The sequence below is a fragment of the Sturnira hondurensis genome, unplaced genomic scaffold (genome assembly GCF_014824575.4).
Source record: "Sturnira hondurensis isolate 20B ecotype Veracruz unplaced genomic scaffold, ASM1482457v3 Scaffold0003166, whole genome shotgun sequence".
Taxonomy (NCBI): Eukaryota; Metazoa; Chordata; class Mammalia; order Chiroptera; family Phyllostomidae; genus Sturnira; species Sturnira hondurensis.
The window spans coordinates 598,406-625,095 of record NW_028075797.1 but is presented as its reverse complement, the minus strand read 5'-3'; the positions used below and the strand labels follow the sequence as shown (position 1 = coordinate 625,095).

Sequence of the window (26,690 nt, the reverse complement as noted above, 5' to 3'; positions counted from 1 at the left end):
TATGGATACCTGATTTATGACAAAGTTGACATTGTAGAATAAGATAGAAATAATGTTACTTCAATAAACAGTGCTAGGTCAAACAGTGCTAGGGGGAAACATTCACACTTCAATTTTTTTTAATAATGTATTATAGAATTGAGTGTGGAAGTAAAACAACAAAACGTCTACAAAATAACATAACAATCTCTTCAAGACTTCCTTAACCAGTTTAAAATGCACTCAACATAGTAGAAAGAATGATAAACTGACTATATTAAAATTAGCAACTTCTCTTTATCAAAAGACACGAGAGAATAAAGATCAAGCCACAGAGTAAAAAAGACATTGACTCACATCCAGAATATATAAAGAACTTCTATAAACCAAAAAGAAAAAGATAATGCAGAATAAAAATTGACAGAAGCAATGAATGTTCCTATATGGCCTGGAGTAAGAATGGTTATGACTTGATGAGGGAGAACACTAACTCTGAAGCAACTACCCCTCAGTAACAGGGCATCCAAATGACCAATAAACAGAAATGCAAATTAAATACCTAAGAAAATATTACCTCACCACCTCCACAAACACTGTCAAAAATCACTTGGAGGCAAGGATGCAAAACAATTGGAACACATGGCTGGGCTGTTAGCAGTGTAAATTCATATACTGCTTTAGAAATTGTGTGGCATTATGTAACCAAGGTGAATGAATGTATACCAAATGATCCAGCAATTCCATTCCTAGATATCTAGCCAATATACAGGAGCACATATGGACACCAAAAAACATGTACAGGAATATTATTAGTAGGATTATTCATATTGCCCCAAACTGGAAACATATGAATGTCCTTCAATAGTAAAATAAATAAATTGTGGCATATTCATTTAATGAAATGAAATAATGCAATGAAAATAAATGGACTAGAGCTGTACAAAACATCATGGATGAATCTAAAAACAGATATAAATCAAAATATATATAATCACGAAACAATATACACTGGATGATTCCATGTCTATAAAGTACAAAAACAGGGAAAACTACTTTATGATGTTAGAAGACAGTGATTAGTTTTAGACGGGAAAGGGGCTAATGACTAGGAGGAGATATGAATGGTGCAGGAGGGGGGATGTGAGTGCTCTTAATATTCTATTTCTTGAGTCTGTTGCTGGATATAGAGGTGTGTTCATCTTGTCAAAATTCACCAAGCTGTTCATTTAAGCCCTGTGCACTTTTCTGTATATGTGATATACTCCAACAATAAATCCTATTAAAAAATTTAAAAACTACACACAAAGTGCTGCGAGTGGCAATCAAATTTTAAAAGTCTTTCTGTATTATATTCACAAGTACTCATGGATAAAATTACATTATTTGTTATTTACCTTGAAATACTCCAATGTCTCCCCTCACCCAAAAAAGTTAAAAAATTAATGAAACAAGAAATGTAGAATGCTGATAGTTGTCAAAGTGAAGATCGTGGTTCCACAGGAATTCATATTATTATTTCTTCTCTTGGACATTTTAAAAATCCATAATAAAAAGGTAAAAAGTACACACTTATGAGTTAGAATTCTGTTGCTTCTCTTGAGACAGTGTTCAGTGCCACATATTCTGGATGATGTTCATATACCCCTCGGTTACAGCTCTTAATTTTGTTGATTTATCTTGACAGTTGCAACTGACAATGAACTTGAGCTGAGAGTACATCAAAACAAGATAAAATGGTCTCCTAAAATATGGTACCGAGTTACTAGCAATCAGAAAAATGCAAACTGAAGCAGTAATGAGGTATTGCTTTGGCTTACGAACTGGCACAGATTTTTTTTTGTAACAGCAATATCCAATGCAGGCTGGAGTTCAGCAAGAGAGACACATTAATTCACTGATGGTGAAAACATAATTTAGTAAAAATATTTTGGAAAGTAACATGGCAACGCGATTAAAGAATCTAAAAAATATTCAAATCTGTTGCCCTAAAAATTACATTTCTAAAAATTTAGCCTTTGGAAATGATTAAAATGGTGAACAAATACTGATGAATAAGAATGTTCACTCCAGCTTTATTTATAACAATGAGATATCATAAGCTCTCAAGACGTTCAATCCCAAGAAACGCCTGCATGACTCACAATGTAACCATTGAACTAACAGTGAAGATGGCATTTCTGAACAGCGGTTGTACATCCTGACACACCAGAGAAGCACACTCCTAACAAGAGGACAGCTCGGTGCAGATGGGATTCTCAGAAAGGGGTGGAGGTGGGGGAGTGGGATGTGCTTTGTTTGTTTGTTTTCTTCTTTCTACGGACAATAACTGTTTTAGAAGAATGTTTAACGGATTAGGGATACTTTTTCTGTAATAGTGTTAAATTTTTAAAAAGCCAAAAATGAAATAGTACCTGCGCCACAGTATTATTGACATAATAAACGTATAGACACAGAAAAAAGGCTTGTAAGGAAATACGATAAATACTGTGGGATCAGGAAACATATATACACACATGGGCACACCCATTTTTTACATTGTACTGACTCTTGAGATTGGATCAGTTTAATAGGCACTTGATGTGCCTGATCTCAACTATCCATTAAAGCAGAGGCCTTAAAATCCTCCTGCTCGAAGACCAGATATTTGGTAACCGGAGTGGAAAAATATTTGCCTTAGGTTTGGCAGAGCCTCAAAAGACCATGTGTATCAGCAAGAATATTAGACAGTTTGGCCAGGGTTGAAGATTCATGTTACCTCCACTACATACTTCCAACAGCAAAAAGAAAGGAGTTTGACATCCCCCTGAGAACGTGGCCAACAGGCAGGAAGAGGTTGCTTGTGTGAAGAAGTAGGAGGAGGGCGAAGCCACTCACATATTTTATACAAATATAAATACATATGTAAATAAATATACACACAACTGTATTATTATAATGTACCTAATGGACACATGGCCAAAGGGATACTGTAAATTCATCTCTTGAGAAACCGTAAGAAGAGAAAGCTGAGCGGAGAAGTGCAAACACACAGACAAAACAGGCTGGGAGCGCTGGCAGCCAATGGGGGAAGTAAAGATCATAAGTAAACATTCTACAGCAGAAAAAAAAATTCCCACTAGAGGATTACAAAAGCAGCAGTATTTACACTCCAAAAAAGCAAAGGAGTAGCACAGAGCAGTGTTTCTCCATCCTTTGGGGGCTGAGAGGGCAGAAGAGGTGGCATGAAAGCCATACTGAGCGGGACAGCACGACACAGCAATTTACAACATGGGAACGCAAAGAAAAAGAAAGAAATTAAAACAGCTTTTTTAAAAAGGTGATCAGTAAAGGAGACAGGATGTAAAGAGACAGAGAAAAACATTACATGGTAAAGAGAATACATGGTAATGTTTCCAGAGGAAAAGTGATATGACTACAAAGTCATGGGGCCGCTCTCCACTTTGCACGTGGGAGGAGGTCTCCACAGGGAAGCCTAAGGCCACCATCACAGGGCGAAGATAGAGAAGCCTGTCTCCGGAAGATAATCACCCAGAACTGAAAGCAACCAAGATGTCCTTCAACAGGCAAAGAGATAATCTGTGTTCTACCCATACAAACAATGTGATAAACAGAAATGAGCCACTAAGCTATAAAGAGACATGAAACTTTAAATGCATACAGGGGGAGACCCCCAAAAACTTGGAATTTATTTATAAGAAATTGTGTATTTATCCTTACATATTTAAACTTCAGTCACCAAAGTACTCTCCATTAGCTGCAATACACCTATTGAGACTTTTCCACTGCTCAGAACAGTTTTTGAACTCATCAAGTTTGATGTTTTTTAGTGCTTCTGCCAGTTTTTTGTCTCAGCTCTTCCACATCAGCAAAACATCTCCCTTTGAGAACTTTTTCATCCAGGGAAACAAACAAACAAAAAAAGTCACTTGAGGCAACATCAGGTGAATAGGGAGGGTGGAGCACAGGGGGTCACGCTGTTTTTGGTAAAAGAAAGAAAGAACACTCAGCACAGTGAGGGCAGGTATGCTCATAAATCAGCCATCATGAAATGGGCAAATGTGTTGAACAAGAATGAAAAGAAAATTCACTGAAGCTGAATGCAGCCTCTCACAATACCACCAGCTGGTACACTAATATAGATGGGTTCCTGGAACACTCACCTAGCAGGGGAAGCCCGTAATACAAGGGGCCTGCCCTCCACAAGATAATTACAGTGGGTTATTTTTTTGGTCCCCCTCTCGCATATGCAAATGAAAAAAAAAACACCGAAAAGGCTACATACTATAGGACTCCAATGATATGACATACTAGAAAATGCAGAAACTGTAAAGAGAAATAAATCAGTGGTGCCAGGGATCTGGGGGGAGATGGGGGGACTTGAACAGGTGATGCACAGGGGATTATTTTAGGGCAGTGAAACTGTTTTATATGGGACTATAAGAGTGGATACAAAACATTATGCATTAATCAAAACCAGAGAATATTAAAGCACATGAGAACCTTGATGTATACAAAGTTGAGCTCTGTCATCTTCCCAAAACCCTTAATCATAGGGAAATCATGAGAAAAACATCACACAAATCCCAACTGAGGGATATTCTACTAAATACCTGACCAGTATTCCTCAAAACTGTCACAGCATCATGAACAAGGAAAGTCGGGGAAAAGAAATGTCGAAAGAAGCCTACTGAGACGGGGCTACTAAATGTAATGTGGGCCCTGGAAGGGGTCTTGGGACAGACAAGGAAACTTGAGTTAAGCATGAATTTCATGTATCAATATTGCTGCATTAACTATAACAACTCTGCCACAGAAATGTAGGATGTTAACAATAGAGAAAAATGGGTGGGTGCGCCCTGGCTGGTGTAGCTCAGTGGATGAGCACGGGCCTGTGACCCAGAGGATCGCGGTTCGATTCCCAGTCAGGGCACGTGCCTGGGTTGCAGGCAAAGTTCCCGGCAGGGGACACACCAGAGGCAACCATACACTGATATTTCTCTCCCTCTCTCCTTCCCTTCCCCTCTAAAGATAAATAAATAAAATCTTACAAAAAAAAAGAAAGAAAAATGGGTGGGTGGGAGGTGCATGTGAAGTCTCAGTACTGTCTTTGCAGTTTTTCTATAAATCTAAAACTGTTCCAAAATACAAGTTAATTTAAAAAATTAAAAACATACTCAACTGTTTATAATAAACAAATGGAAATAAGTATCAATCAGGAAATAGTTAAGTGATAAACTATCCATAAAATAGGGCATAAAACAAGGCATGAACTATCCATAAAACAGTGCAGCTATTTCAAAGAATGAGGTAAAATTATTCGTCTTCACACAGAGAGAGGTACACAACATACTGATTAAAAAACAGCAGCCTGTACAGTACATGGGTGGGCAAAAGTAGGCTAACAGTCAAGTCTGTGAAAGTTTATTCTTACATTATTTACCAGTTATTGTATTATTTTCATACAAATAACTGTGAACCTCCTTTTGCCTACTCCATGTGTAAAGTAGATCCAATTTGTATTTTTAAAAATTTAAGTGTAATTTACATAAACCAAACATGTTGATGAAAATAATCCCTGATGTAAACAGAGATCCAACCTTTTGGGAAGTGACATTTAAGAAGAGAAGGGGCAGGGTATCAAATGGGGCAGTTTTGTTTTCTGTACTTCCATGCTTTATATGCAAGTAAATTTAACAAAGTGATTCTTGTCTTCAAATCACAGATTAGAAACAACCTCTACAGCATAATACCTGTAAAAAGATATATACATAAATACATACATACATATACACAAGATTAAAAGAACATACACTCAGTGTGTATTGCTTTGATAATTAGGGAAGAATCCAAGAAACAGAAGACAAATATCACCTAGCAACTATGGAAAGTGTGAATTGAAAGTAAAAAAGAATTCTTCCTGATGAAGAGCGCCTGGAGAATCGCCGCGCTAACAAAAGCAGGGACAGGCGGGAAGCAAGCTTGAGAAGACGGTTCAGTGGGACTCAGAACCAGTCTCAACTGGCCTTGTCCTCAAGGAGACACTAGCTGTTTTTCACAGATAACAGAACAAGGCTGAAATCGGGCAGTCGGACAGTCAGATGTGTACTAGGGAAGAATCTACCCTAGAATAACATTCCAAAGTCACCGGGTGGAAATCCACACCAACCCCACCCCAAATTCAAACCTGTGTTGCAGGAAACACCGTGCTTGCAAGTGCCTGTGCACTAAACTCTCACTGTGCTGAAATAACGTAACTCTATACAACATGCATAACTTCCCATGTCTTCCTTTAAACGTACTCCAAACTGTGGGGGAGACAGATCTATCTGCTCTTGCCTCCTGTCTTTGAGCATGTAAACTTCACAATAAAATCTTTTCTTTTTCTCAAAAACCAAGGCTACAGTTTGGCTCCTGCGCACTTCAGGCAGCGAGCCCTTGCTCGGTAACAAGTGTCACTCATTTAGACTCCAAGGTGCAAGCAAAACAACCAGTGAGTGTGTCTAGGAGGCACATTTAATTAGAAAACAGGAAACAGAATTTAGGAGGGGAAACAGGGCAAGGCTGGGGACAAGCGGGGGGTTGGGCGGGGGGAAGAATGTGCTCAGGCAATATCATAAGACCAATAAGGAAACCTGAGGACTAAAGCTTGGGAAGCACCTCTATTGAGAGGGTGGAAGAAAAAGCTTAAAGGAGGAGAGGGTGACAAAAAATGAGAATAACATTAGAAGAGTGAGTGAAACATTCTAAGAAACCAAGGAGAAAGTGGTGGTAAGCAAGATTAAGCAGTACTGAGTCCAAGATGATCAACTCGGAAGTAGTTGTAGATGGGGCAGTTAACAAGCAGAGCCCCAGCAGTTTCCAAATATCCTAGTGGTGAGTCTAACCCAGTGTTTGCAAACTTTTTCTGTAAAGAGCTAGATAGTAAATGCTTTGGACTTGGAGAGCTAAATGGTCTCTGCGGCAACTACTCCACTCTGCCACAATAGCAGGAAAGCAGCCACAGACAATATGTAAAGGAAGCATGGCTGTGTTCCAATAAAACTTTATTTACAGAAACAGGTACAAGCCAGACGTGGGCCAAGGGCTGTAGTTTCCCAACCTGTGGCAGTCTCTACTATCCCTCCTGGGAAATAACTGCTTTCAGATTCTGCCACTGGATACAGAAACCCCTCCTTAATCACCAGCTCTCATCTGTAAAATTCTACCGTTTGTCTATATTTTCCTTAACTGTGAATGTGTAGGGATTTTTGAATCACTACCATTGGAGATGTTAGGGGAAAAAAGAGGCCTGGATGTTAGTAAGAGGGAAAAAAGGGGATAGAAAACAAAGATCTGTGGGAGCCCGCCAGGCCACAGGGGACCAAGGACAGAGCCCCCACTGTGAAAATGGTGGCGGGACTTGGTTTCTGGTCCCTGGAGCCGGCGAGTATCTTGACATCTTCCGGACCTTCTCCTTCTCAGCCTTGAAGGAAAGAACAAGATCTTGGCATATGCGTCATGTTCCAGGAAAGTGATAGTCATGAGGACACTGCTATCTTTGGGCTCATGTTCTCAGGATATGAGAACATCTTGCCCTCTTGATAGCTTTCGGGAGTGTACAAACTTTTGTAAAACAGCATTGTTCTCAGGCCACTGCAGTTCTGCATATAAGCCAGCAGTTCCTTGAATAAAGTCACCACTTGCCAGCAGAGCACTTGGACCTCTCCATTCTTTTAATTAAGTTAAGTCCATCGCCTCACCTCGCGACCACCCTTGCTGCCACGGGCGGCGGCAAAGATCAGTGAAGGTGTTTGGATTATAGTCATGAGTAAGAATTAAAAGGATAAAACAAACCCAGGACTTAAAAATGCAGGAAATGCTAAATTATGGTATGGTCTGGTGTAAAGTTTCCCAGGGGGGCACTATGGGTAGCTGACTTTGTGTTACAGAGCACAGTTTAAAATATGATAACTACAGGGAAATGTAGATGCCAAATTTTACTTTCAAGCATCAGTTTCCCTGAGTTTCTTGAACCACAGTGGAACCCGAAAGTCAGCAATTTAGTCATGGGTCAGACAGGAAGAAACCAAAGCAAAGGCCTTATTGACTACGCACAAACGCAGAGCAAAGCAGATTTGCAATCAGCATGTGATTACTGAAGAGGGGTCTGAAACTGCTACTGCAAGAAAGGAATGGTACCTATCACTAATTAAAGATGTAAGGGGTCCTTAATATTCTCCGTCCTCTACACGATTTTCTGTGTCCTTTTATTTAGAAGAGCTCTCACTGATTCACTGTAATTCCTAACTTCGGTCTAAATTTTCCTTTAAGTGCTAAGTTCTTCAAATCTGACTTTTCCTATTATGTAGATTTTTAGAGTATGATGTTTACTTCTGGCAAAGAAACAACTGTCTTCAAAATGCAACTCCACTAAACGGACCATCTAAAAGGAAGGGAAGGAGGTGGCTTTGTGGACTCCACTTCCCTACTTCTGCTGTAGCAACGATGAGTTAAGTTCTGGAAAGCAACGTGGTCTTCCAGCTTCCACCCACTTGTCCTCAGTCCCCGCCACGCACCAGCCCTAGAAACTGGCAAGCAGGGGTCCAGAAGTAACCCCGGCCTTTCTTTCCCCTGGGAAAGATGGGGAAGAGGAGTCTGAAACAGGCTGCAAATTCACAACCGGAGGATTCTCTGGTGTCTCCAGTGCCTACCAGATAGGTTCAAAGTACATAAAATCAACGTATGATAATTTTCCCTCTTGAGCCAGGAATAGGAAAAATTAAAAAATGTTCTTTATGGTAACATGAAATGAAGGCTTCCTTCCATCACTGAACTCAGGGTCTCCCAACATCTTGAGATGGGTTTCATGACTTAGGAGGAAGCTGACTGATATACCCTCTTCAGATTTTTAATAAAGGCAGAGAGGTTTTTTGGGGGGCGGTTTGTTTTATTTCAACAACCTTCAAATCTAGAAGGTATCTCATCAGAAAAAAAACTAAAACTAGTGAAGATAAACTAATAAATTTCAAAGGCTGCTCAAATTCTATTTCTATGATTTTTAACATCTCTAACTTCTCAAAGGTTAAACGCCTTTTTTTACCCACTGCGTGGCTGGATCAAGTCAAAGTGCAAATGACTGAGTATAAACAGCACTTATTTCAATCCAATATGTCAGACTATGAGTGAACTAGTGGCATGATTCTTTTATTCCTATGAAGACGGCAAATGAACATTTGCCAGGTACACTAACTTCTACGGGCCACACCAGAGGAGCAAGTTAACTTCACATGGCCATAAATCAAACAGAACTCAGTTTCCACAATCTCATTCCCCTAAAGCACTAAAAAGGGTCTTCAAATGTCAATTTGAGAAAGTGCTATTCTCTCTGGTCTCAATAAGTAAAAGAAATTAGCTTCTGACCATTCTTTTTAATTTGCCTGTCTTCCAAACTCTTTTCATAAATCAAACACAATGATTCTCATTAAAAGGTTCAATTCTAATCTCCAGAATGGCAATACCTAAGCTAAAAATTTAAAAGTAGGCCTTAAGATGAATGGCCTTGAATGATCCCATTTGGAAGAAATTAAAGAGGATGAAATCTATGAGGTGGCAGGCAGGCTTTGGTGACAGGGGACCGAAGACTTCTTTCATGTCCACTTGTGGCAGTTGGTCTCAATCACTTTTAACCCCAAAGAACTTCTGATAAGCAAAAGTTTTCATTTAATGCTATTTGAAATTCCAAAGTAGATGACACTAAAACTGAAAGTAATGGTCCTTTTTTAAAAAAATGTCTGTTCAAACTGTTACAAGAGAAACTCAGTTCTTCTTGCCAGCGCAGAAAAGAATTCCAGATCAGCAAGTCTATTAGTGTGCAAGCAGGGTTTATAGTGATACATTCCCACGGAAGAGAATGGCCTTGCTGAGGCGGCAGTGAAGAGCACAGGTTTGGGGCAGGGCAAGATAAGGGCAGCGAGAGGCAAGGGCAAGGGTGGCCGGAGGCCCCAGGTTCTTTGTTCAGAGGACTTACATAGTTGGTAGGACAAGAGTGAGGGAGTTCCATTTTGATTGATGGGTAAGGGTGGTGCCAGCCTTCCCGGGGGGGACATGATTACCCAAACCTAGGTATGTGTGTGGGGGGGGTTCTTTCCCAGGTAGTGAAAATGGTACATAGAATTTCAAGGACTCCCCTCCCACCTTCTAGGCCTTGGGATGTTCAGAACACATGGCAATCCTAGGAAGGTTGTTACAGAAGCCCAGTCTTAAGGACTGTCCCCTCCTCCTGCACTATCACAGTTTTGCTTGTGTTGTTCAGAATGCCTGGCAGTCTTATCAAACCAGGCTCAGGACTGCTGGGTCAGTGGGTGAGACCTGTCTCCCTTTTGCTTCCAGCCTCCTACACTGAGTTCTTTATTTGTAACGGTGAGGGCCCTGCCTTTATTTCCCCTCTGGCTGCTTATTCCTAGCTGCTCCATAACAAAACACCTGGCCCCCTTGCACTGTCCCTACCCGACCCACTGCCAGATGAAAATCGCTGGTGTATGCACATTGGGAAAAATAGCCCACCTCCCAAATAAGCCTTGTTAAGTGACTGTAGTTCTAACTTGGTGTCTAGGACTATCACTAATTTAGCACTGTGTTAAATGAGTTAAAGAACATCATTTATTTTAATAACACATATATCAGAATAACTAAAGAATACTCAGGCAATGATGAAATCATGACTCCAGAAATTGGAAATAAAACATACCTGTGAGACAGAAAAAGATCAAATCTCTCTTACATCTTCCTTTCTACCTGTATGCTCATGTTCAGAACTCCACATCAAATCAAGCAACTAACAACACCCCCCAACAAACCGCAAAGGCTTCTGTCTTGTCTCCCTTCCAAGACGCCATTTGTTCCTTGTCCTTCTTATAGACACCATGCAATCTGCCTTCCGTCTCCACCACACCACTGAGATTACTTTGGTGGTGAGCATCAATATCCTCCTACATGTACAATATTTGGATTCCCCCTCCCAATTAACTGATTTCTTCTTTTACCTTGATTGTTTCCTTTTTCCTAATGGGCTCATTTTGTTGTTACCTATCTAGTATTTGATTGTAATGCTTAGTTCACTGATGGTAGATTGCTAGTCACCTTCCAAAACCCATTCTCCCCATCTTCCTTATAAGCAGAATGCATGAAATCTGTAGTGACCACAGTATACTCAGCAAAAAGATCACATGTTCCAGCCTTCCTCAGCAGCAGGTCCCTGATGATTCGGTGAAACCAATAAGCAGGAAAAAACTCACGTTGTCTTCTGTGTTTCCCCTTCACTCTCGCACTGCTACCACATTCACAACACTCTGAACCCAGACCTGCGGGAGCTGTTCCCACACCAAGCAATTATGTGACAACCAATGGATACCCTACCACTTAGCTGAGTCCACAAGGCTGCCCCCACCACTTTAGATGCACAACCTGGAAGTCCAGGTTGTCACCCGTGCAGAGGCTGATCAGCTATAAATCAGAGGTTCCCACGATCCCTACCTTGGTTCGATTAATTGCCTAGAGTGGCTCACAGAGCTCAGAAAAACAGGTTACTCACTGTCTACCAGTTTACTGGAGTAAGAATATGATAAAGGATGCAAATTACCATCCAGAGGGACAAGATGTGTAAGGCGACGCATGTGAGAAGGACTGAGGAGCTTCCGTGCCCAATCCAAGCTGCCACTCTCTCAGCACCTCTGTATGTTCAGCAACCCAGAAGCTCCCTGAACCCACAGCTTTGGGAGTTTCAAGGAGGCTTCACCATGTAGGCATGATTGATCATTAACTTAATTTTCAGTCACTCCCCACATATCTCTAGAGAAGTGGGGAGGGGAGGGAGGGGACTGAGACACATCAAGCTTCTAATTTGGGGTTGATCTTTCTGGTGACCAGTCTCCATCCAAGAGCCACACAGGAGCCCACCCAGAGCTACCTCACTGAGACAAAAGATGCTCCTAGTGCTCTTATCGATTAGGAATTTGCAAGGGTCCTGGCTGCTCTGTGTCAGGAACAAGGGTCATAACACATGTATTATCTCACACTGAGTAAGATGAAGGACCAAGCGTCCATACCATGAAGGTCACAGAGAAATTTTAATACCATGGAAAAATGTTTATGACCCAACAAAAACAAAAAGCATACAAAACTGAATCATATCTAAGAAAGCAGTCCCCCTTAGCACCCCCCAAAAGATGAAGTACTTCAAAATATCTCAAGGTCCTTGAATTATAGGTAATTTCTTCCCTTGCTCCTTTATATTTCTACTTCCTCCAAGTTTGTATAATCAACATGTAATATTCTTTTTTATTTTTTAGATGTTATTTATTTTTTAGAGAGGGGGGAAGGAAAGGAGAAAGAGATGGAGAAAAACATCAATGTGTGGTTGCCCCTCACATGCCCCCAACTGGGGACCTGGCCCACGATCCAGGCATGTGTCCTGACTGGGAATCGAACCACCAACCTCTTGGTTCACAGGCCCACGCTCAATCCACTGAGCTACACCAGCCAGGGCTCAACATGTAATATTTTAATAACCAGAGATAAGAAGGTCTAATAGTAAATGTTTGTTTTTTAATGTGAAAATTGGGGGCTACATGGATACACTGGTCTATTTAATAGAGCTGTCTCATTAATGTACAATAAGCCCTTGTTAACAATGGCACATTACTCCAAAAATGCCAGGTCAGAGCATGTTCACATCTGCAGAAAGAGAGCTCATGTTCAGTTTTGATAACCAAAAATGTATAATGCAGGGAATGGAGTTTCAAGAATATCAATGTTATTGCTTAAACATGGAAAAGGATTAATTACTTCTATTCCCTACTAAATCTTCAGTTTGGCCCAACACTGTGCCGATAGCACATACCTAGTCACACTGCTAACAAAAGTTCACTGCCAAAGGTCGGTAGTGCCGTCTGACACAAGAAGGATTCCTCTTTTTCAAAAACAGAACTGTACGACAAACAGCTGCCCTGGATGGAAACTGAAGCTAACACATATTTTTTGCTTTTTAGCCCCACATACTCAAGTACCAATATATTTCTTGCCTCATATTTGAAAAGGAACATTTTGACAAAGGATAAATATCGGGAAAAATAAACATCATATTTTCCAAAAGTAAAAAACAAAATATGCTACCTTTGCCTACTTCAGTTGTACTAGCTCACAAATAAGCTGAAACTTGGGACAAATTAAAATTTTTTGTTTCTAAAGTTCAAGAAATTCTCTCCTTAAATGCCTTTCCTTGCTCAAGTACACTCAAAGACTAAACAAGTAACAAAATAGTATAGATGTTCTAATGAAAATATGTGAAAGAGCATTTTTATTCTAAAGTTTCTATTTAAATACTCAAATGATATCAGATTATATTAGTAATATGTTTGATCACAGCTAATACAGTTGTAACATACACATTTGAGTGTTAAAGAACACTCAGAAATACCAACAATATCAAATATTCAAATATTCAAAAAGAAATAACACAGCTTGAGTTAATTTCAAGAAAACTTTTTATTTAAACAGCAACTTGCTGCCACAAATCTTTCTTAAATGACAACATAAACAATACAAAAATGAGCAACATACCTCTCCCTCTCTTTCTCCCTCCCTTCCCCTCTAATAATAAATAATAAACAGAATCTTAGAAAAAAAGAAAGAAAAAGAAAGCCTGACTGGCATGACTCAGTGGCTTGGGCATCATCCCGCAAACCAAAAAACTGCCAGGTCCATTCCCCGTCGCGGCACACGCCTGGTCTGAGGGCCAGGTCCCAGCTGGGGGTGTGCAAGAAGCAACCAATCGATGTTTCTCTTGTACATCGATGGTTCTCTCCTTCTCCCTCCCTTCTTTCCTCTCAATCTAAAAATAAATAAATAAAATCTTTAAAAAATTTAAAGAATGAGAAACATAAACTCTAATTGCTACAAAATGTTTAAAAAGCACTTGCCCTAATCTGTAGGCAGATAGGGTTTTGTTTTTGTTTTTAATGTTTATTGATTTTCAAGAGAAAGGATGGAAAAGAGAGAAACATCAATGTGAGAAAGAAACATCACCTGGTTGCCCCCATATGTGCCTGCACTGGGGATTGAACCCACAGCCGACATGTGTCCAGATCAGGAATTGAACCCCCAACCTTTTGGTGCATGGAGCAAAACTCCAACCAAATGAGCCACACCAGCCAAGGCTGCAGGCAGATAGTTTAAGGAGCCCAAGTTACATGGGCACAATAATGGTATACGTGTAATAAGCTCACAGATTAGAAAATACTGCAGAACTTAAAATTCTGCATTACTATCAGTGAGTCAACCCCTAGTACTTACAATAGAAATGAACATGCAAAGCCTTGTAACCTCAAGATAATTCATTTTGTGGAAAATTTGGCCAAAAGAGAAAAAGCAAGTCTATTAAGCCATTCTGCTAATGCTCACTTCTCACCTTCCACACTGACTCAGAATACAGTCAGATAACAGTCTCAGATGTGTCTGATATTCCTGCTCCTGCTGTTTATTCCCATCTAAATCCATTCTGATTTTTATACCATATATCTACTTGCTATCTCAGCAACAAGTGAAAAGAACATGGCTGAAGGTGAGGTCCAGAAACAAAGAGACTTCAGAGACCCAAGAAGCACTGAACCTACCAGGTTTATAAATAACCTAAGACAGATCAGAAACCAAAGTAATGCCTGTTTTGTATTCTTATATAATGTTGGTGCTAATTGCCAAAAATGGCATTGATTTAAGTTCTCCAACATAAATTTATTAAAAATTTCATCAGCTATGGTAAGTTTCCACAAATTCATTCACTTAAAAAAAAACACTTATCAAATACCATAAAATGTGCTATGCTAGACATCATGTGGAACTCAGACATGAGTAAGGAATCCAGTTGGGGAAAGAAGCTAGGATAAAATAGAAGAAATGAAGTATTTTAACCAATATAAAACTTAGCAAAGGAGAAAGGGGCAGCTAATTGCAACTGGAAAAGGCTTCAAGGTAGAGGTAGTAATGAAGCTGAGCTTGAAAGGTTGTATAGAATTTCTACAAGTTGAAGACTTGGAAGGAAAGGACATTCTATGCTCTGAAGAGGTAACAAAAGACTCAGAAAAAGTGCTGGGCACATTTGCAGAAATGGCAACACAGGTGGGCTAGTCCAGCATCCTTAGGGAATACCATGAGCAGTGAATGGAAATGTACACTAGGGCCACAGGTAAGAAATGCCAGCCTTAATTCTTGGCAAAGCAGAGAAAGGCAGGTTTGCTGGCTCAGTGACTTCCATAACTAAAGCCACGTCAAGTCACCTGGGCTGTTTCAAATGCACATTTTCAAACCCCTGTAGAAATAGGAAATTTTAATACTTTAAGCTCGTATACTGATTCTCATTTTTAGTCAGATTTAGGTACAGCGTGAAAAACTGGAGGGCAGAACCAAAGAGAACAGAAAAGGGGGAATGGTTACAAGAGAAGAAGAGACATAGAACTAACAGAAAACACCAACTACTGAGATGTGAGGTTAACGGAAAAGAAGAACCACAAAGTTACTGTAGGTCTAAAAGAACAGGATAGTAAATATACCATAAGAGAACACATAAGAGCCAAATGTTTGCAGGAAAAGACATCAAATTTGGACTTTCCGAGGTTGAGTTCCTTATCATGTAGGAAATTTGGTTCTAGAAATTGAGGAACATTAACTTCCTATTTAAATATATACTATATGCTGACACTGCTTCTAGGGTTGTTATGAACTGTTATTCTCTCCCCAAATACGTGAAGGAATATATACACGTAAAGAACATCGATTACTAAAAATGCAAAACGGCGTACTGTAACAGCTATACACAGTGGCAGAGAGCTACAAATTTAAAAAGAACTCAACAAATATTTATTAAACAATAAAAAGATTCTTTATTAACAATCTTATTAACAAAGTTCATAAATATTAGCAAATATTTATTAAAGATTTTATTTAGTTTTATATTTTTTAACGAAATGGGGGGACCTTCTACTTCATTTTATTTTCTTTTAAATACGTCATAATTCTTACCTTTGCTGCCAAGGCTTTTAAACTGTCGAGAAATCTTTGCCAGAAATCCTTGAACAGTGGGCGGTCAATTTTCTTCAGGCTGTCTCTGGTGCTAGCGTCCACACTGACATACAGCTGGGTGACTGGTGTGAGATTCCTTGGTGATTTAAAATTGAAAAGAACCACAACAATAAAAAAAATAACAACATGCCCATTTCAGGCTTTTCATCATGTAAAACTTACAATCTGTAACAGGTGTGGTGATTCAACATTTCACTGGGTCTAGGGGCTTCTGCTGGTCCCAGAGGGCTGACACAGTGATTTCAATAATGTGACAGTGGGTGTCAGTTGATTATTTTTAAAAACGACCAAGCATCATCCCCAATAACTACTTAAAACTGCTCCCTCTTCAAACACTAGGTTCTAGTGGAAAATAAACAAACAAGATCCAGCTTCAGGTCTGGCACCGTCAGTCCACACAACTGGGGCAGGGGTGGTCTCAGACCCAAGTTCCCCCATAAACGCTGCCACTCAAGACTTGAGCAGCTGAAATTTCACAACCAGGTGGGGTCCCTGCTGATGGGCCACCTCCCATCATGAATCCACTGATGGACATTTTCTAAGGCAACAAGAAACAACCCAGAAAGCACAAGCCTTCTTTGAAGGGCACGAAGCCACACTGATGCCTCACCTATGCCTCTGAGAGGACAGTGGGCTCACAGCCAAGCCTGCATGCACAAACAACGCTCTATTCAACAAGCTTTAGGCAATGCAGAGCCGGAACAGCAGCAACCCAGCACTTACAAAGGACCACAACCCAGAAGAAAAATGTATGCTGCAGATTCTTATTTTGCTTTGCCTTCTTCATCAGTTTCCATGAAGAACACCACTCATTTTCCACCTCTCTCCAATTCACTGACTCATTTCATAATGTCATTCTCATCTACTAGATTTCTTGCCAGTTTTAGGCCCAAATTATACTTTTCCCAAAGCCCCTCTGTTCTCCCTTCAAATGGCTCTCATAATTCATTCTTTTCAATACATTTAGATGTAGAAAGAAGGAAGTTCCCCCTTAATATCCTCTAACCAAATCCTCCCACTATTAATTTTCTTTAACTATTTCATTATTTTTATTTACCCCTAGAATTTTATTTATGAAGTATTTTGTTTCAAAGTCTATGCATTTTTAAAAACTGAGATGTAACTCACATACCAAAAAATTCACCATCAAAATGCTTTATGCCCTTTTCATGTCTATCAGTATCGGCCTTGTCAATCTCTGAGTGTAAGACCTTAAAAGACAGGCACCACATTTCTTCTTTCTATCCAGTCATACAGGCAGGCACTGAAAGCTGCTTTTTAGCTGATAATGTTGACTTCAGATGACATAACTTCTAACGGCATGTAGGGCAAATGAATTATCATAATGATCTGTCTTAGTGACATATGGAAAAATCCTAAGGGTGTAAAAGCAAAGTTATTAAAAGTGCAGAAGCTCTGACCAAAGTTAAGAAAGAAGTGATGAAATATTGGCAGACTCTTCGTTGCTTTAATCCCTTTGACTCTAAGATACAAATGGAACCTTTAGAAGTTCAGCAATGTGTCACTACTGAGCAAAGGACATCAATTACTAAAAATGCAAAACCATAGCAGACTGTAACAGCAGCATTCTGTCTCATCACTATTGTGCTAGCAGCCTCTTTAACAACAAATATGCTTTGATACTTTCACAGGACTTTATGTTCCACAAAAAATAAAAATAAAGATTGTCTCAATGGATACTACTGGCTATTAGCATCTGATAGTTACAGGATTTTGTCATAAAGCCACAGATGGAAAATGGGAACTGGCCTGGCCTTTTCACTATGCCTCTGTAACTACTTAAGATTATGAACAGTAAATTCCAAAGGCCACAGTTATTTTACAAACCTCCATCATTTGCAAAAAAGGAGTCCAGTAAGAAATGTTTTCAATACTAAATGCCCAAGGTGCTATAATTAAGGAGTCTACTGATCTCTTGTGGGGAACAGGGAAAGAATGGAGAAGGGGGAATATCCCAGGGAATTATAGGGCTCATTCAACAGCAGGAAAAGAACCTTGGAGAAATTTTCTGAGCTCAGGGATCTAATGTCTTCCTGGGATGGGCCTCTTCCCCAGGACAGGCAATTAGCTCCCCGGTGGTCATTTGTCTACCCTGGACAGAGATCGCATCATTTCAGTTCCCCCAAAGCAAGACAATGTTTTGTCCCGCAAAGCATCACAACACTTCCTGTGTCTGAGAACCACACATTGCTGCTGGGAACAAATGGAAAGGACAATGCCATGAAGGAATAAACAATCTAAGCCAAACACCCAGTGAAAATGCCCAGAGAACTCTGATATGACTATTGTGATGCCCCCCCCCCATCCTGCTAATTTTAAATCCAAGTTGAAAATGATCACATATAGAAATGCATTGCAAATGAACATAAAAATCCCTCTCCCTTTTTTCCTTTCTGTAAGGAGGTAGGCCTATTAATCTCTACCGAAAGACAAAAAGAGAGAGTGATTTATGCTTATAAGAAATTGAGTAGATTAAATAGTAAGTTTGAGGATCCTATTGGACTAAATAAATAACCAAAGTGGCCCAAACTTCCAGTACTATTAAAATCAGAAACTGAGACAATCTGGGGACATCTCACATCAGGCCAAATAATTTAGGAGGAAAAGTGAAGGAAAATGAAGGAGGAGGAGAAAACCATTTACCATTTACTGAGTATGCGTCATGTACTGAGTTCATTGTGCTATGTTTCACCTTTCTTGTCTAGTTCACTGAATCCTCATAATAAAACAAGGTAGTTGCTACATATGCCCATTTTAGAGTTGACAAAACTGAGCTTCAAAGAGGTTAAGGAACCTGTTCAAGGGTCCATAGAGAAAGACATGGATAATCTTATACTTAATAATCTCAACAATGAAATTCAAGCCAAGAAGTGACTCCAAAGCCTGTTCTCCTAGCCTGGTGACACAATGCCGCCCCCAAAGGGGACAGTTTGCAGGCGGTGCATCCTGGGCCTCTTGTCACAGAAACTCAGGAACAGCATTTCAAACCTTACAGCGGTATTCCTCTAAGTGTGGCCAGGACTATCTGTATGAAAAGCAAATGGAAATGCAAATTCTTGGGCCTTTTTCAAGACTGAATCAGCTTCCAAGGATGGGGCCTTGTTAAGTGTATCATTATTTTAGTTTCAAGAACTTCTCAACATTGATGAAAGAAACTGAAGACACAAATAGAAAGATATCCCATATTCATAGATCAGAAAAATTGGTATTATTAAAATATCCATTATACCCCAAGTCATCCATAGATTCAGTGCAATCCCTATTAAGATTCCAATGGCACTTTTTACAGAAATAGAACAATCTTAAAATTCTTATGGAACTGTAAAAGATGCTGAATAGCCAAAGAAATCCTGAGAAAGAGCAAAGCTGGAGGCATCATACTTCCCGATTTCAAACTACACTACAAAATTACAGTATCCAAAATATTCAATAAGGTACTATCATTTAAAAATATTTATATGTCAATGGAATAAAATCAACAGTCCAAAAAATAAACCCATGCAGATATGATCGATTCATATTTGACAAGGGAGCCAAGAATTCTCAGTGTAGAAAGGATAGTAGTCTCCTCCATAAATGATGCTGGGACAACTGAATATTCACGTGTAAAAAATTAAATCAGACCCCTATATTACACCACTCACCAAAATTAACTCAAAATGAATTAAAAACTTAAATGTAAAACCCAAAACCGTAAAACTCCTAGAAGAAAACATAGGTAAAAGCTCCTTGACATTTTGGTCTTGGCCACAATTTTTTGGACATGATACAAAAAGTACAAGCAACGAAAGCAAAAAGAAACAAGTGGGACTACATCAAACCAAAAAACCTCTGCACAGCAAAAGAAACGATCGACAAAACAAAAAGGAAACCTACAGAATGGAAAAAAATACCTGCAAATCAAATCGAAAGTCTACAAGATTTTGAAAAAATTAAAACTAGAACTACCGTATGATACAGCAATCCCACTTCTGAAGGAAATGAAATCCACATCTTCAGGAGAACCCAGCATTAGCCACGACAGCCAAGACAGGGAAACCACCCAAGTGTCAGTCCACAGATTCAAGCAGCACATCTTCACAAACTGGACCCTTACCTGATCTCCATAGGGAATTGTGCGTTTGTAACCAGGAAACTGGAGATTTTACACCGGTGGAGTAACTTCAAAAACCTGTTAATTTCTGGGTACATGATGGGCTCTCCCACAAGGGACAGTGCACAGTGCTTTACTGTCATTCCTTCTTCAAAGCGCTCTTCTTTCACACCTGGCACTCCTGGAACACATGGTGAAAACCATCAAGCTCAATAAGGCATGGACAGAGGATAACTCCCTTTACTTTTCTTAATTAAAAATTTTACATTCTTCTTAACGGTTCCTTGACTTTAGAGGGCAAATTTATATTTGATACCAGCCAGATAATAAAAATGGAGGGCCAGAGGGGAAAACAAATCTAGAACTACTCAAACAGAAACACCAGTCAGCATTCTTGGTTTTAGTACTAATTATACTACATCAATACAGGTAGGCAAAACTCACTTTATTTGCTAATAATTTGAAACACAATTTGCTTAGCTCTGAATTCTTTCATGTTGATCTAAGTAAATGAATTCAATATATGAGGGCAGACCCAAAAAACCCCCAGAATTTATTTTAAAAATTGTGTATTTATTTTTGCATGTTTAAACTTCAGTTACCTTCACAGTACTCTCCCCTTGATGCAATGCACCTACTGAGACATTTTTCTACTGCTCAAAACAGTTTGTGACTTTGTGAAGTTTGATGCCCTTCGGTGCTTCTGCTGTGTTTTGTTTCACCTCTTTCACATCAGCAACATGTTTCCCTTTAAGGACTTTTTTCATCCAGGGAAAACAAAAAGAAAGTCAATTGGGGCAATATTGGGTAAATAGCAAGGGTAGAATATAGGGGTCATGCCATTTTTGGTCAAAAGCTGCTGAACACTCAGTGAGGTGTGGGCAGGTATGCTCAAAAATCACCCATCAGCCCTGGCTGGCATAGTTCAGTGGATTGAGCGCAGGCCTGCAAACCAAAGGATCACAGTTCGATTCCCAGTCAGGGCACATGCCTGGGTTGCGGGCCAGTTCCCAGCAGGGGACGCACGAGAGGCAACCATACATTGATATTTCTCTCCCTCTCTCCTTCCCTTCCCCTCTAAAGATAAATAAATAAAATCTTTTAAAAAATCACCCATCATAAAATGGGCAAATGCATTAAACAAGTCTTAAAAAAAAATTCACTGTAGCTGAACACAGCTTCTCACAACAATGCCAGCTGGTACACTGATACAGATGGGTTCCTAGAACATTCACCCAGTGGGGGAAGCCTGCACTACAAGAGGGTTGCCTCCAGAAGATAATTCCCATGGCAGGGGAAATCCCCCCACCTATCTATATAATAAAAAGCTTTGTCTAGACCATTCACTTTCCCCTTCATTTGTAAAGTAGTGTTCTGAATTGAGAAACTAAACATGCTTGATCCAAAAGTAGAAAAGAGAAAAAGAAGAAACCTGCAGCTCTCACCTTTGACTTCATACTGAAATCACCTTGAGAGTGTCAAAAACTCCTGCCGCCAAGGCACACAGCCAAAGATTCTATTAATTGGAGTGGGTGAAACCTGGGGTATGAGAGCTTTAAATTTTCCTCAGGTGATTCTAACATGCAGCCAAGGTTGAAAACCACTGCATAAACTACAGGTCCACCGAACCGTCTGCATATTGGAATCACCTGGGAATCTGAAACCTTCCAGACTCCAGGCTGCAGAGCAGAAGGATTAAATCACAATTTCTGGGGAGGAGCATAGGCATCAGTTTTTTAAGCTCCCTGGAGATTCTGACATGCAAGAAAGTTTGAATTTCAACTCTAGTTAGACACTGAAGTTACAAAAGAACTTTTAAAAATCCTAATGTCCAGGAGGAACTCAGACAATCACCTTTTTCTTTTTCTTTGCCTTCCTTCCTTCCTTTAATTTAATCATACTGCATTTTTTCAATTACCATTTATTACCCTATATTCCCTCCCCCAGCAATCCCCACACTGTTTTCCATGTCCATAAATCCTTTTTCCTTTTTGCTCAATCCCTCTACCCCGTAATCTCCTCACTAACTGTCATCCTGCTCTCTATCTATGAGTCTGTCCCCATTTTCTTTGTTAGTTTCCAAGTGATTCCAAAGTACAACGTAGATTGAAAAGCACTGCCCTTGACTTAATGTAGAAGGCATTCATAAAAGTCCCTCAATCTAACACATAATGTAAAAGACTTGGAAAGAGTGTAAAAGGCAAATAAAAATGTATCAATATCTCTTATTTCAGCCACATCTATCCATTATCTGTAGGTTCTTTTAGAAGACTATATATTCTATGTAGAATACAGATTCTTCATGGAGACAAGGGTGGGCAGGCATGTTCATACTCCCTCTCCGGCACTTGTTTTGTTTGTTTGTTTGTTTTTAACTACAAACAGTACCTACTTCAAGAAATTTCTTTTAGGAGTACATGAGATAATGCACCTAAAGGTTTAAAGAGAGTGCCTGGCACACAAGAAACAGTTGTTAAGGATTTGTTACTATCAACACCTTTATCCTGGCTTCTTAAAACAATTAAATCCTAGGCACCGCTATCGCCTTAACAACAGCAAACCTGGAGAAAATAAAATGAGTTTTCATTGCTCACTTGTGCCTTGGTTTCCAGAAAGCGATTTTATTTCACATACACACACTCTACTCAGAAATTGCAAGTGCAGGTAAACACCCAAGAGAGTAAACTGACACAAGACCGGTTCAAACGAGAACAGTCCCAAAGTAGCAGGTGGTCTCTTCTTTTACAACTATCAAACTGCAATTCTAAGAATGTATTTCAATTCGATATTTTGGGATGAGTAATTTTTTAAGCTACTGAAAGCTAAGCTCTTAACTTAAATGAAAAAGGTTTTAAATAAAACTCGATCCTTATGTCACCATATTTGCCAAGACAACTAAGAATTAAGCATAAAACTTATTTTTTTGAATAAAATAGCATTACCTTTAACCCCCATGAGCAGATGAGTAGAAGGACAGATTTAACCTGAAATGCAAAGCTAACCAAAAACTCAGAAAGCAGAATAACTTGCTAGGCTCTAATCACTGGTGGTCAGATGCACCAGGTCCAAAATCTGGCTCTACCACTAAGCTGGTTTGTATCCTTGGTCAGGCCACTCAGCCTTCTCCACACCCATCCCCTGATCTATGAGATGGGGATTACACACACACGAATGTAGCTATTATAAGAATTCAGTGACATAAGCCACATGAAATACGTGAAATCCCTACACTGGGGCTAGGCACTGAAACAATGTTAGATGCAAATATTTTTATTATTACAATTTATTTTGTGAATTAAAACAAATTCAATTATTTTATTTTATTATTATTATTATTTATTTTTGGGAGGGGGGAGAGGGGAAGGAAGAAAGAGAGGGAGAGAAACATCAATGTATGAGGGACACAATGATCAATTGCCTCTCACACACCCCCCAGTTGGGGACCCAGCCCACAACCCGGGCATGTGCCTTGACTGGGAATCAAACTGGCAACCTTTGGGTTTGCAGGTCAGCACTCAACACAGTGAGCCACACCAGCCAGGGCATCCCACCAACTTTCTGGTTGCAGCTCTGCTGACCTCTGGCTTCCTTGGCTGTTGGCTGGGGCATAGAGGGTCTCAAGACACGTGTTGGGAACACCAGGGCTGGGGCCACTTCTCTGCTGTCCCAAGAGAAGCCTGTCCCAGGATGGTGTCCCTAGGAACAGCCCTTCCATGTGACATGTTGGGGAAGTGCTCTCTGGGAAAACTAGTGAGGAAAGGAGGAGGCGGTGGGGCACACTAAGCAAGGATGTGTCTCGGCTGGAGACCAGGGTCAGGATGATCCCCCTGAGCACTGGGGCATGAGTCGTGCCATGGAGTTGGTGCTCCATGAAGCAAGGAGGCTGGCCTCTGCACCCCCATGCCTGGCCTCTGTACCCCCATACCAGCTTGACTTGGGCTGCCCAATTATTTTAAATACAATGGTAATTCCATCCAATTTACCATGTATTTATTAATCACCTACATTGTGCCAAGCACTGTTCTAGGCAAGTTTTCTATCAGTAAACAAAATTTTTTAAAAAAAAACCTCTGTCTTTCTGAAGTCAATATTCTTGCATGTGACAGAGAACAAAAATTAACACAATAAATCAGCAAATTCTACAGCAAAGACATTCAAAAAATTTTTTCATTGCCCTGACCAGTGTGACACGGTTGGGCATTGTCCCACAAAGCAAAAAGGTCACTGGTTTGATTCCCATTCAGGGCACTGCCTGGGTTGTGGGCCAGCCCTCCGTTGGGGTACATGCAAGAGGCAACTGATCAATATTTCTCACATCAGTGTTTCTCTCCCTCTCTTTCTCCTACCCTTCCCCTCCCTCTTAAAAGAGATTTTTAAACAAAATCTTTTAAAAACACATTAAGATACAATTGATATATAATTTTATATCAGTTTCAGGAGAGCAACATGATTTGACATTTGTATATATTGTGAAGTGATCTCTACATAAGTCTTGATTAACATCCATCATTACACGGTTCTGATTTCTTTTCTTGTCATGAAAACTTTTAAGACCTCCTTTCTTGCTTCTTTTTTGCAGGCAGCCATGAAGATGGTGGAGATTCAGACTGTGCACGCCTACCAAAAGCAGCCCACCCTTTCAAAATAAGAAGAGGGCCCTGCTTGGAGAAACTGGCAAAGAACCTACTGAGAGACTACAAGAACACCAGTAGTAAAAAACTCCTATCTTAACAATTTTCAAACATATAATATGGTATTGTTGACTAGAGTAACCATGCTTTATATTATATCCCCATTACTTATTTATTTTATAATTGGGACTTTGTACCTTTTTGACCCTGTTCATCATTTCACCTACCACCCATATAACACGGTAGAGCTACTAGCTATGCTTAGCATTTGAAATGTGACCAGTTTCTCAGTATGACTGAGAAACTGATTTATTTAATTTTCATAATTAAAATTTAGTGGGTCTTGGGGGTAACAGGTAATGGGGCTGGTGGTAAATATCATGTGTTCAATTTTAGACGTGTGAAGTTTGCCATGTCTGTGAGATATCTGAATGTGCCCGACACTCAAGTTTGGACTCTGGAAGAACTGACTGGGTGGCAATAAACATGTTGACAAATGAACAGTGTTCCCATCCCTGGGCCAAACAGGTGTATCAAGGAGCAAGTGCAGCACCCTAGGGCACTCATGTTTCTACGGAAAAGAAGAGGGGCCGGCAAAAAACACTGCCAAAGAGCAGCAGGGAAGAAATGTAAAAGCAAACAAATAAAATTCTGTATTTTCTGAAAGCTACAACTAAAAATATCACACCTTCACATTTAGACAACTCAAAAACAAATTAAAACCAGGACTTTAAAAAAAACCTTGTAGGGAGTGAAGTCAGCAGCATGGCAGTGTGAGAAATCTAAGATCTTAACTCAAGTGAATAAAGGTCTCCCCCCTTTGAAGTTGCAACAAGTTTGATAGCTACAATTCAACAAAGGACTATTTGCTCAGCACACAAGCACATCTGAAACATCCGGCACTGAAACAGTGAAAGTGAGTGTGTCTGAGCAAACAGCGAAGGGAGGGGACAGACTGCAGTCACCTGCAGCTGAGTACTCTCCACAGCCCCAAAGATACTAGTGACGGACTGAGGAGCAACCCCCACCAGGCAAACCAGAGGGTTAGAGACAGAAACTGGGCCTGGGTGGTTTACCCTCATTGAGGATGGGCCCGGGGTCACAGGCAGAGCAGCAGTGCAAAGGGTCACAGCATTCCACAGCCCACTAGCACTGAACAAAGAATTCCACAGACCTGGGAATCCACCCACTCTATCCCCCTGTGGCCTACTGGCAGTAAAACCCTCAATTGGCAAGTTGCAAAAGAACTGAAAAAAAAAAACCCCACCCTAGTCAAGTGGTCTTTACTCATTGATGCTAAACCCACTGGAGAGGACAGAGCTGCAGAACTGTGAACCCACAGCCCCTGCCAACACCTCCACAACCCATCACGGCAAAACCTCGTGGAGGCAGCAGGGTCAACTCAGACACAGCAGCTCTGCTGGCAGCTTCTGGCTACAGGACGGCAACACCAGGAACATACAAGAAACCCGTAGCCCACCACTTCCAATCCAGTAAGTGGTGCCTGAAGACAGAGGTGACCAGGTCATAAGTGGAAATACGGTACATTTCCCACAACTGAGGTGACACCACCCCGCTAAGATCCCAGAACTCCCAACAGTGCAGGTAAAAGGAAATGAAAATTTGTGCTTTGGCATCACCTACCGAAAAGCAAAAAAAAGTTTGCTACACTGTCAACCTCCTCAACACTAGGGTGTCAAACAGTCTTAAACAAGTTTTCATCCCCTCAGATGCCCAGGCAGAGAAATAATCCCTCCAGCACAATTTATAACAAAGGCAACACAGGACTTCAGAAAAAAAATATATCTCCAGAAAACAAATTTAAAAACACAAAGGACTATGATTGATGAGAAAGA

The 26,690-nt window shown here is 40.2% G+C and overlaps 1 protein-coding gene across 2 annotated transcripts in view; it reads right to left on the bottom strand.

Moving 5' to 3' along the window:
- Positions 1-26,690, bottom strand: part of LOC118984017 (S-adenosyl-L-methionine-dependent tRNA 4-demethylwyosine synthase TYW1) — a 176,327-nt gene that overhangs the window by 37,495 nt on the left and 112,142 nt on the right. For both annotated transcript variants that reach the window (XM_037041728.1, XM_037041729.1), the window contains exons 12-13: positions 20,207-20,384; positions 16,030-16,165 (exon numbers count right to left, since the gene is read on the bottom strand). In XM_037041728.1, the coding sequence (XP_036897623.1) occupies positions 16,030-16,165; positions 20,207-20,384 (314 nt within the window). The remainder of the gene's footprint in view (positions 1-16,029; positions 16,166-20,206; positions 20,385-26,690) is intronic.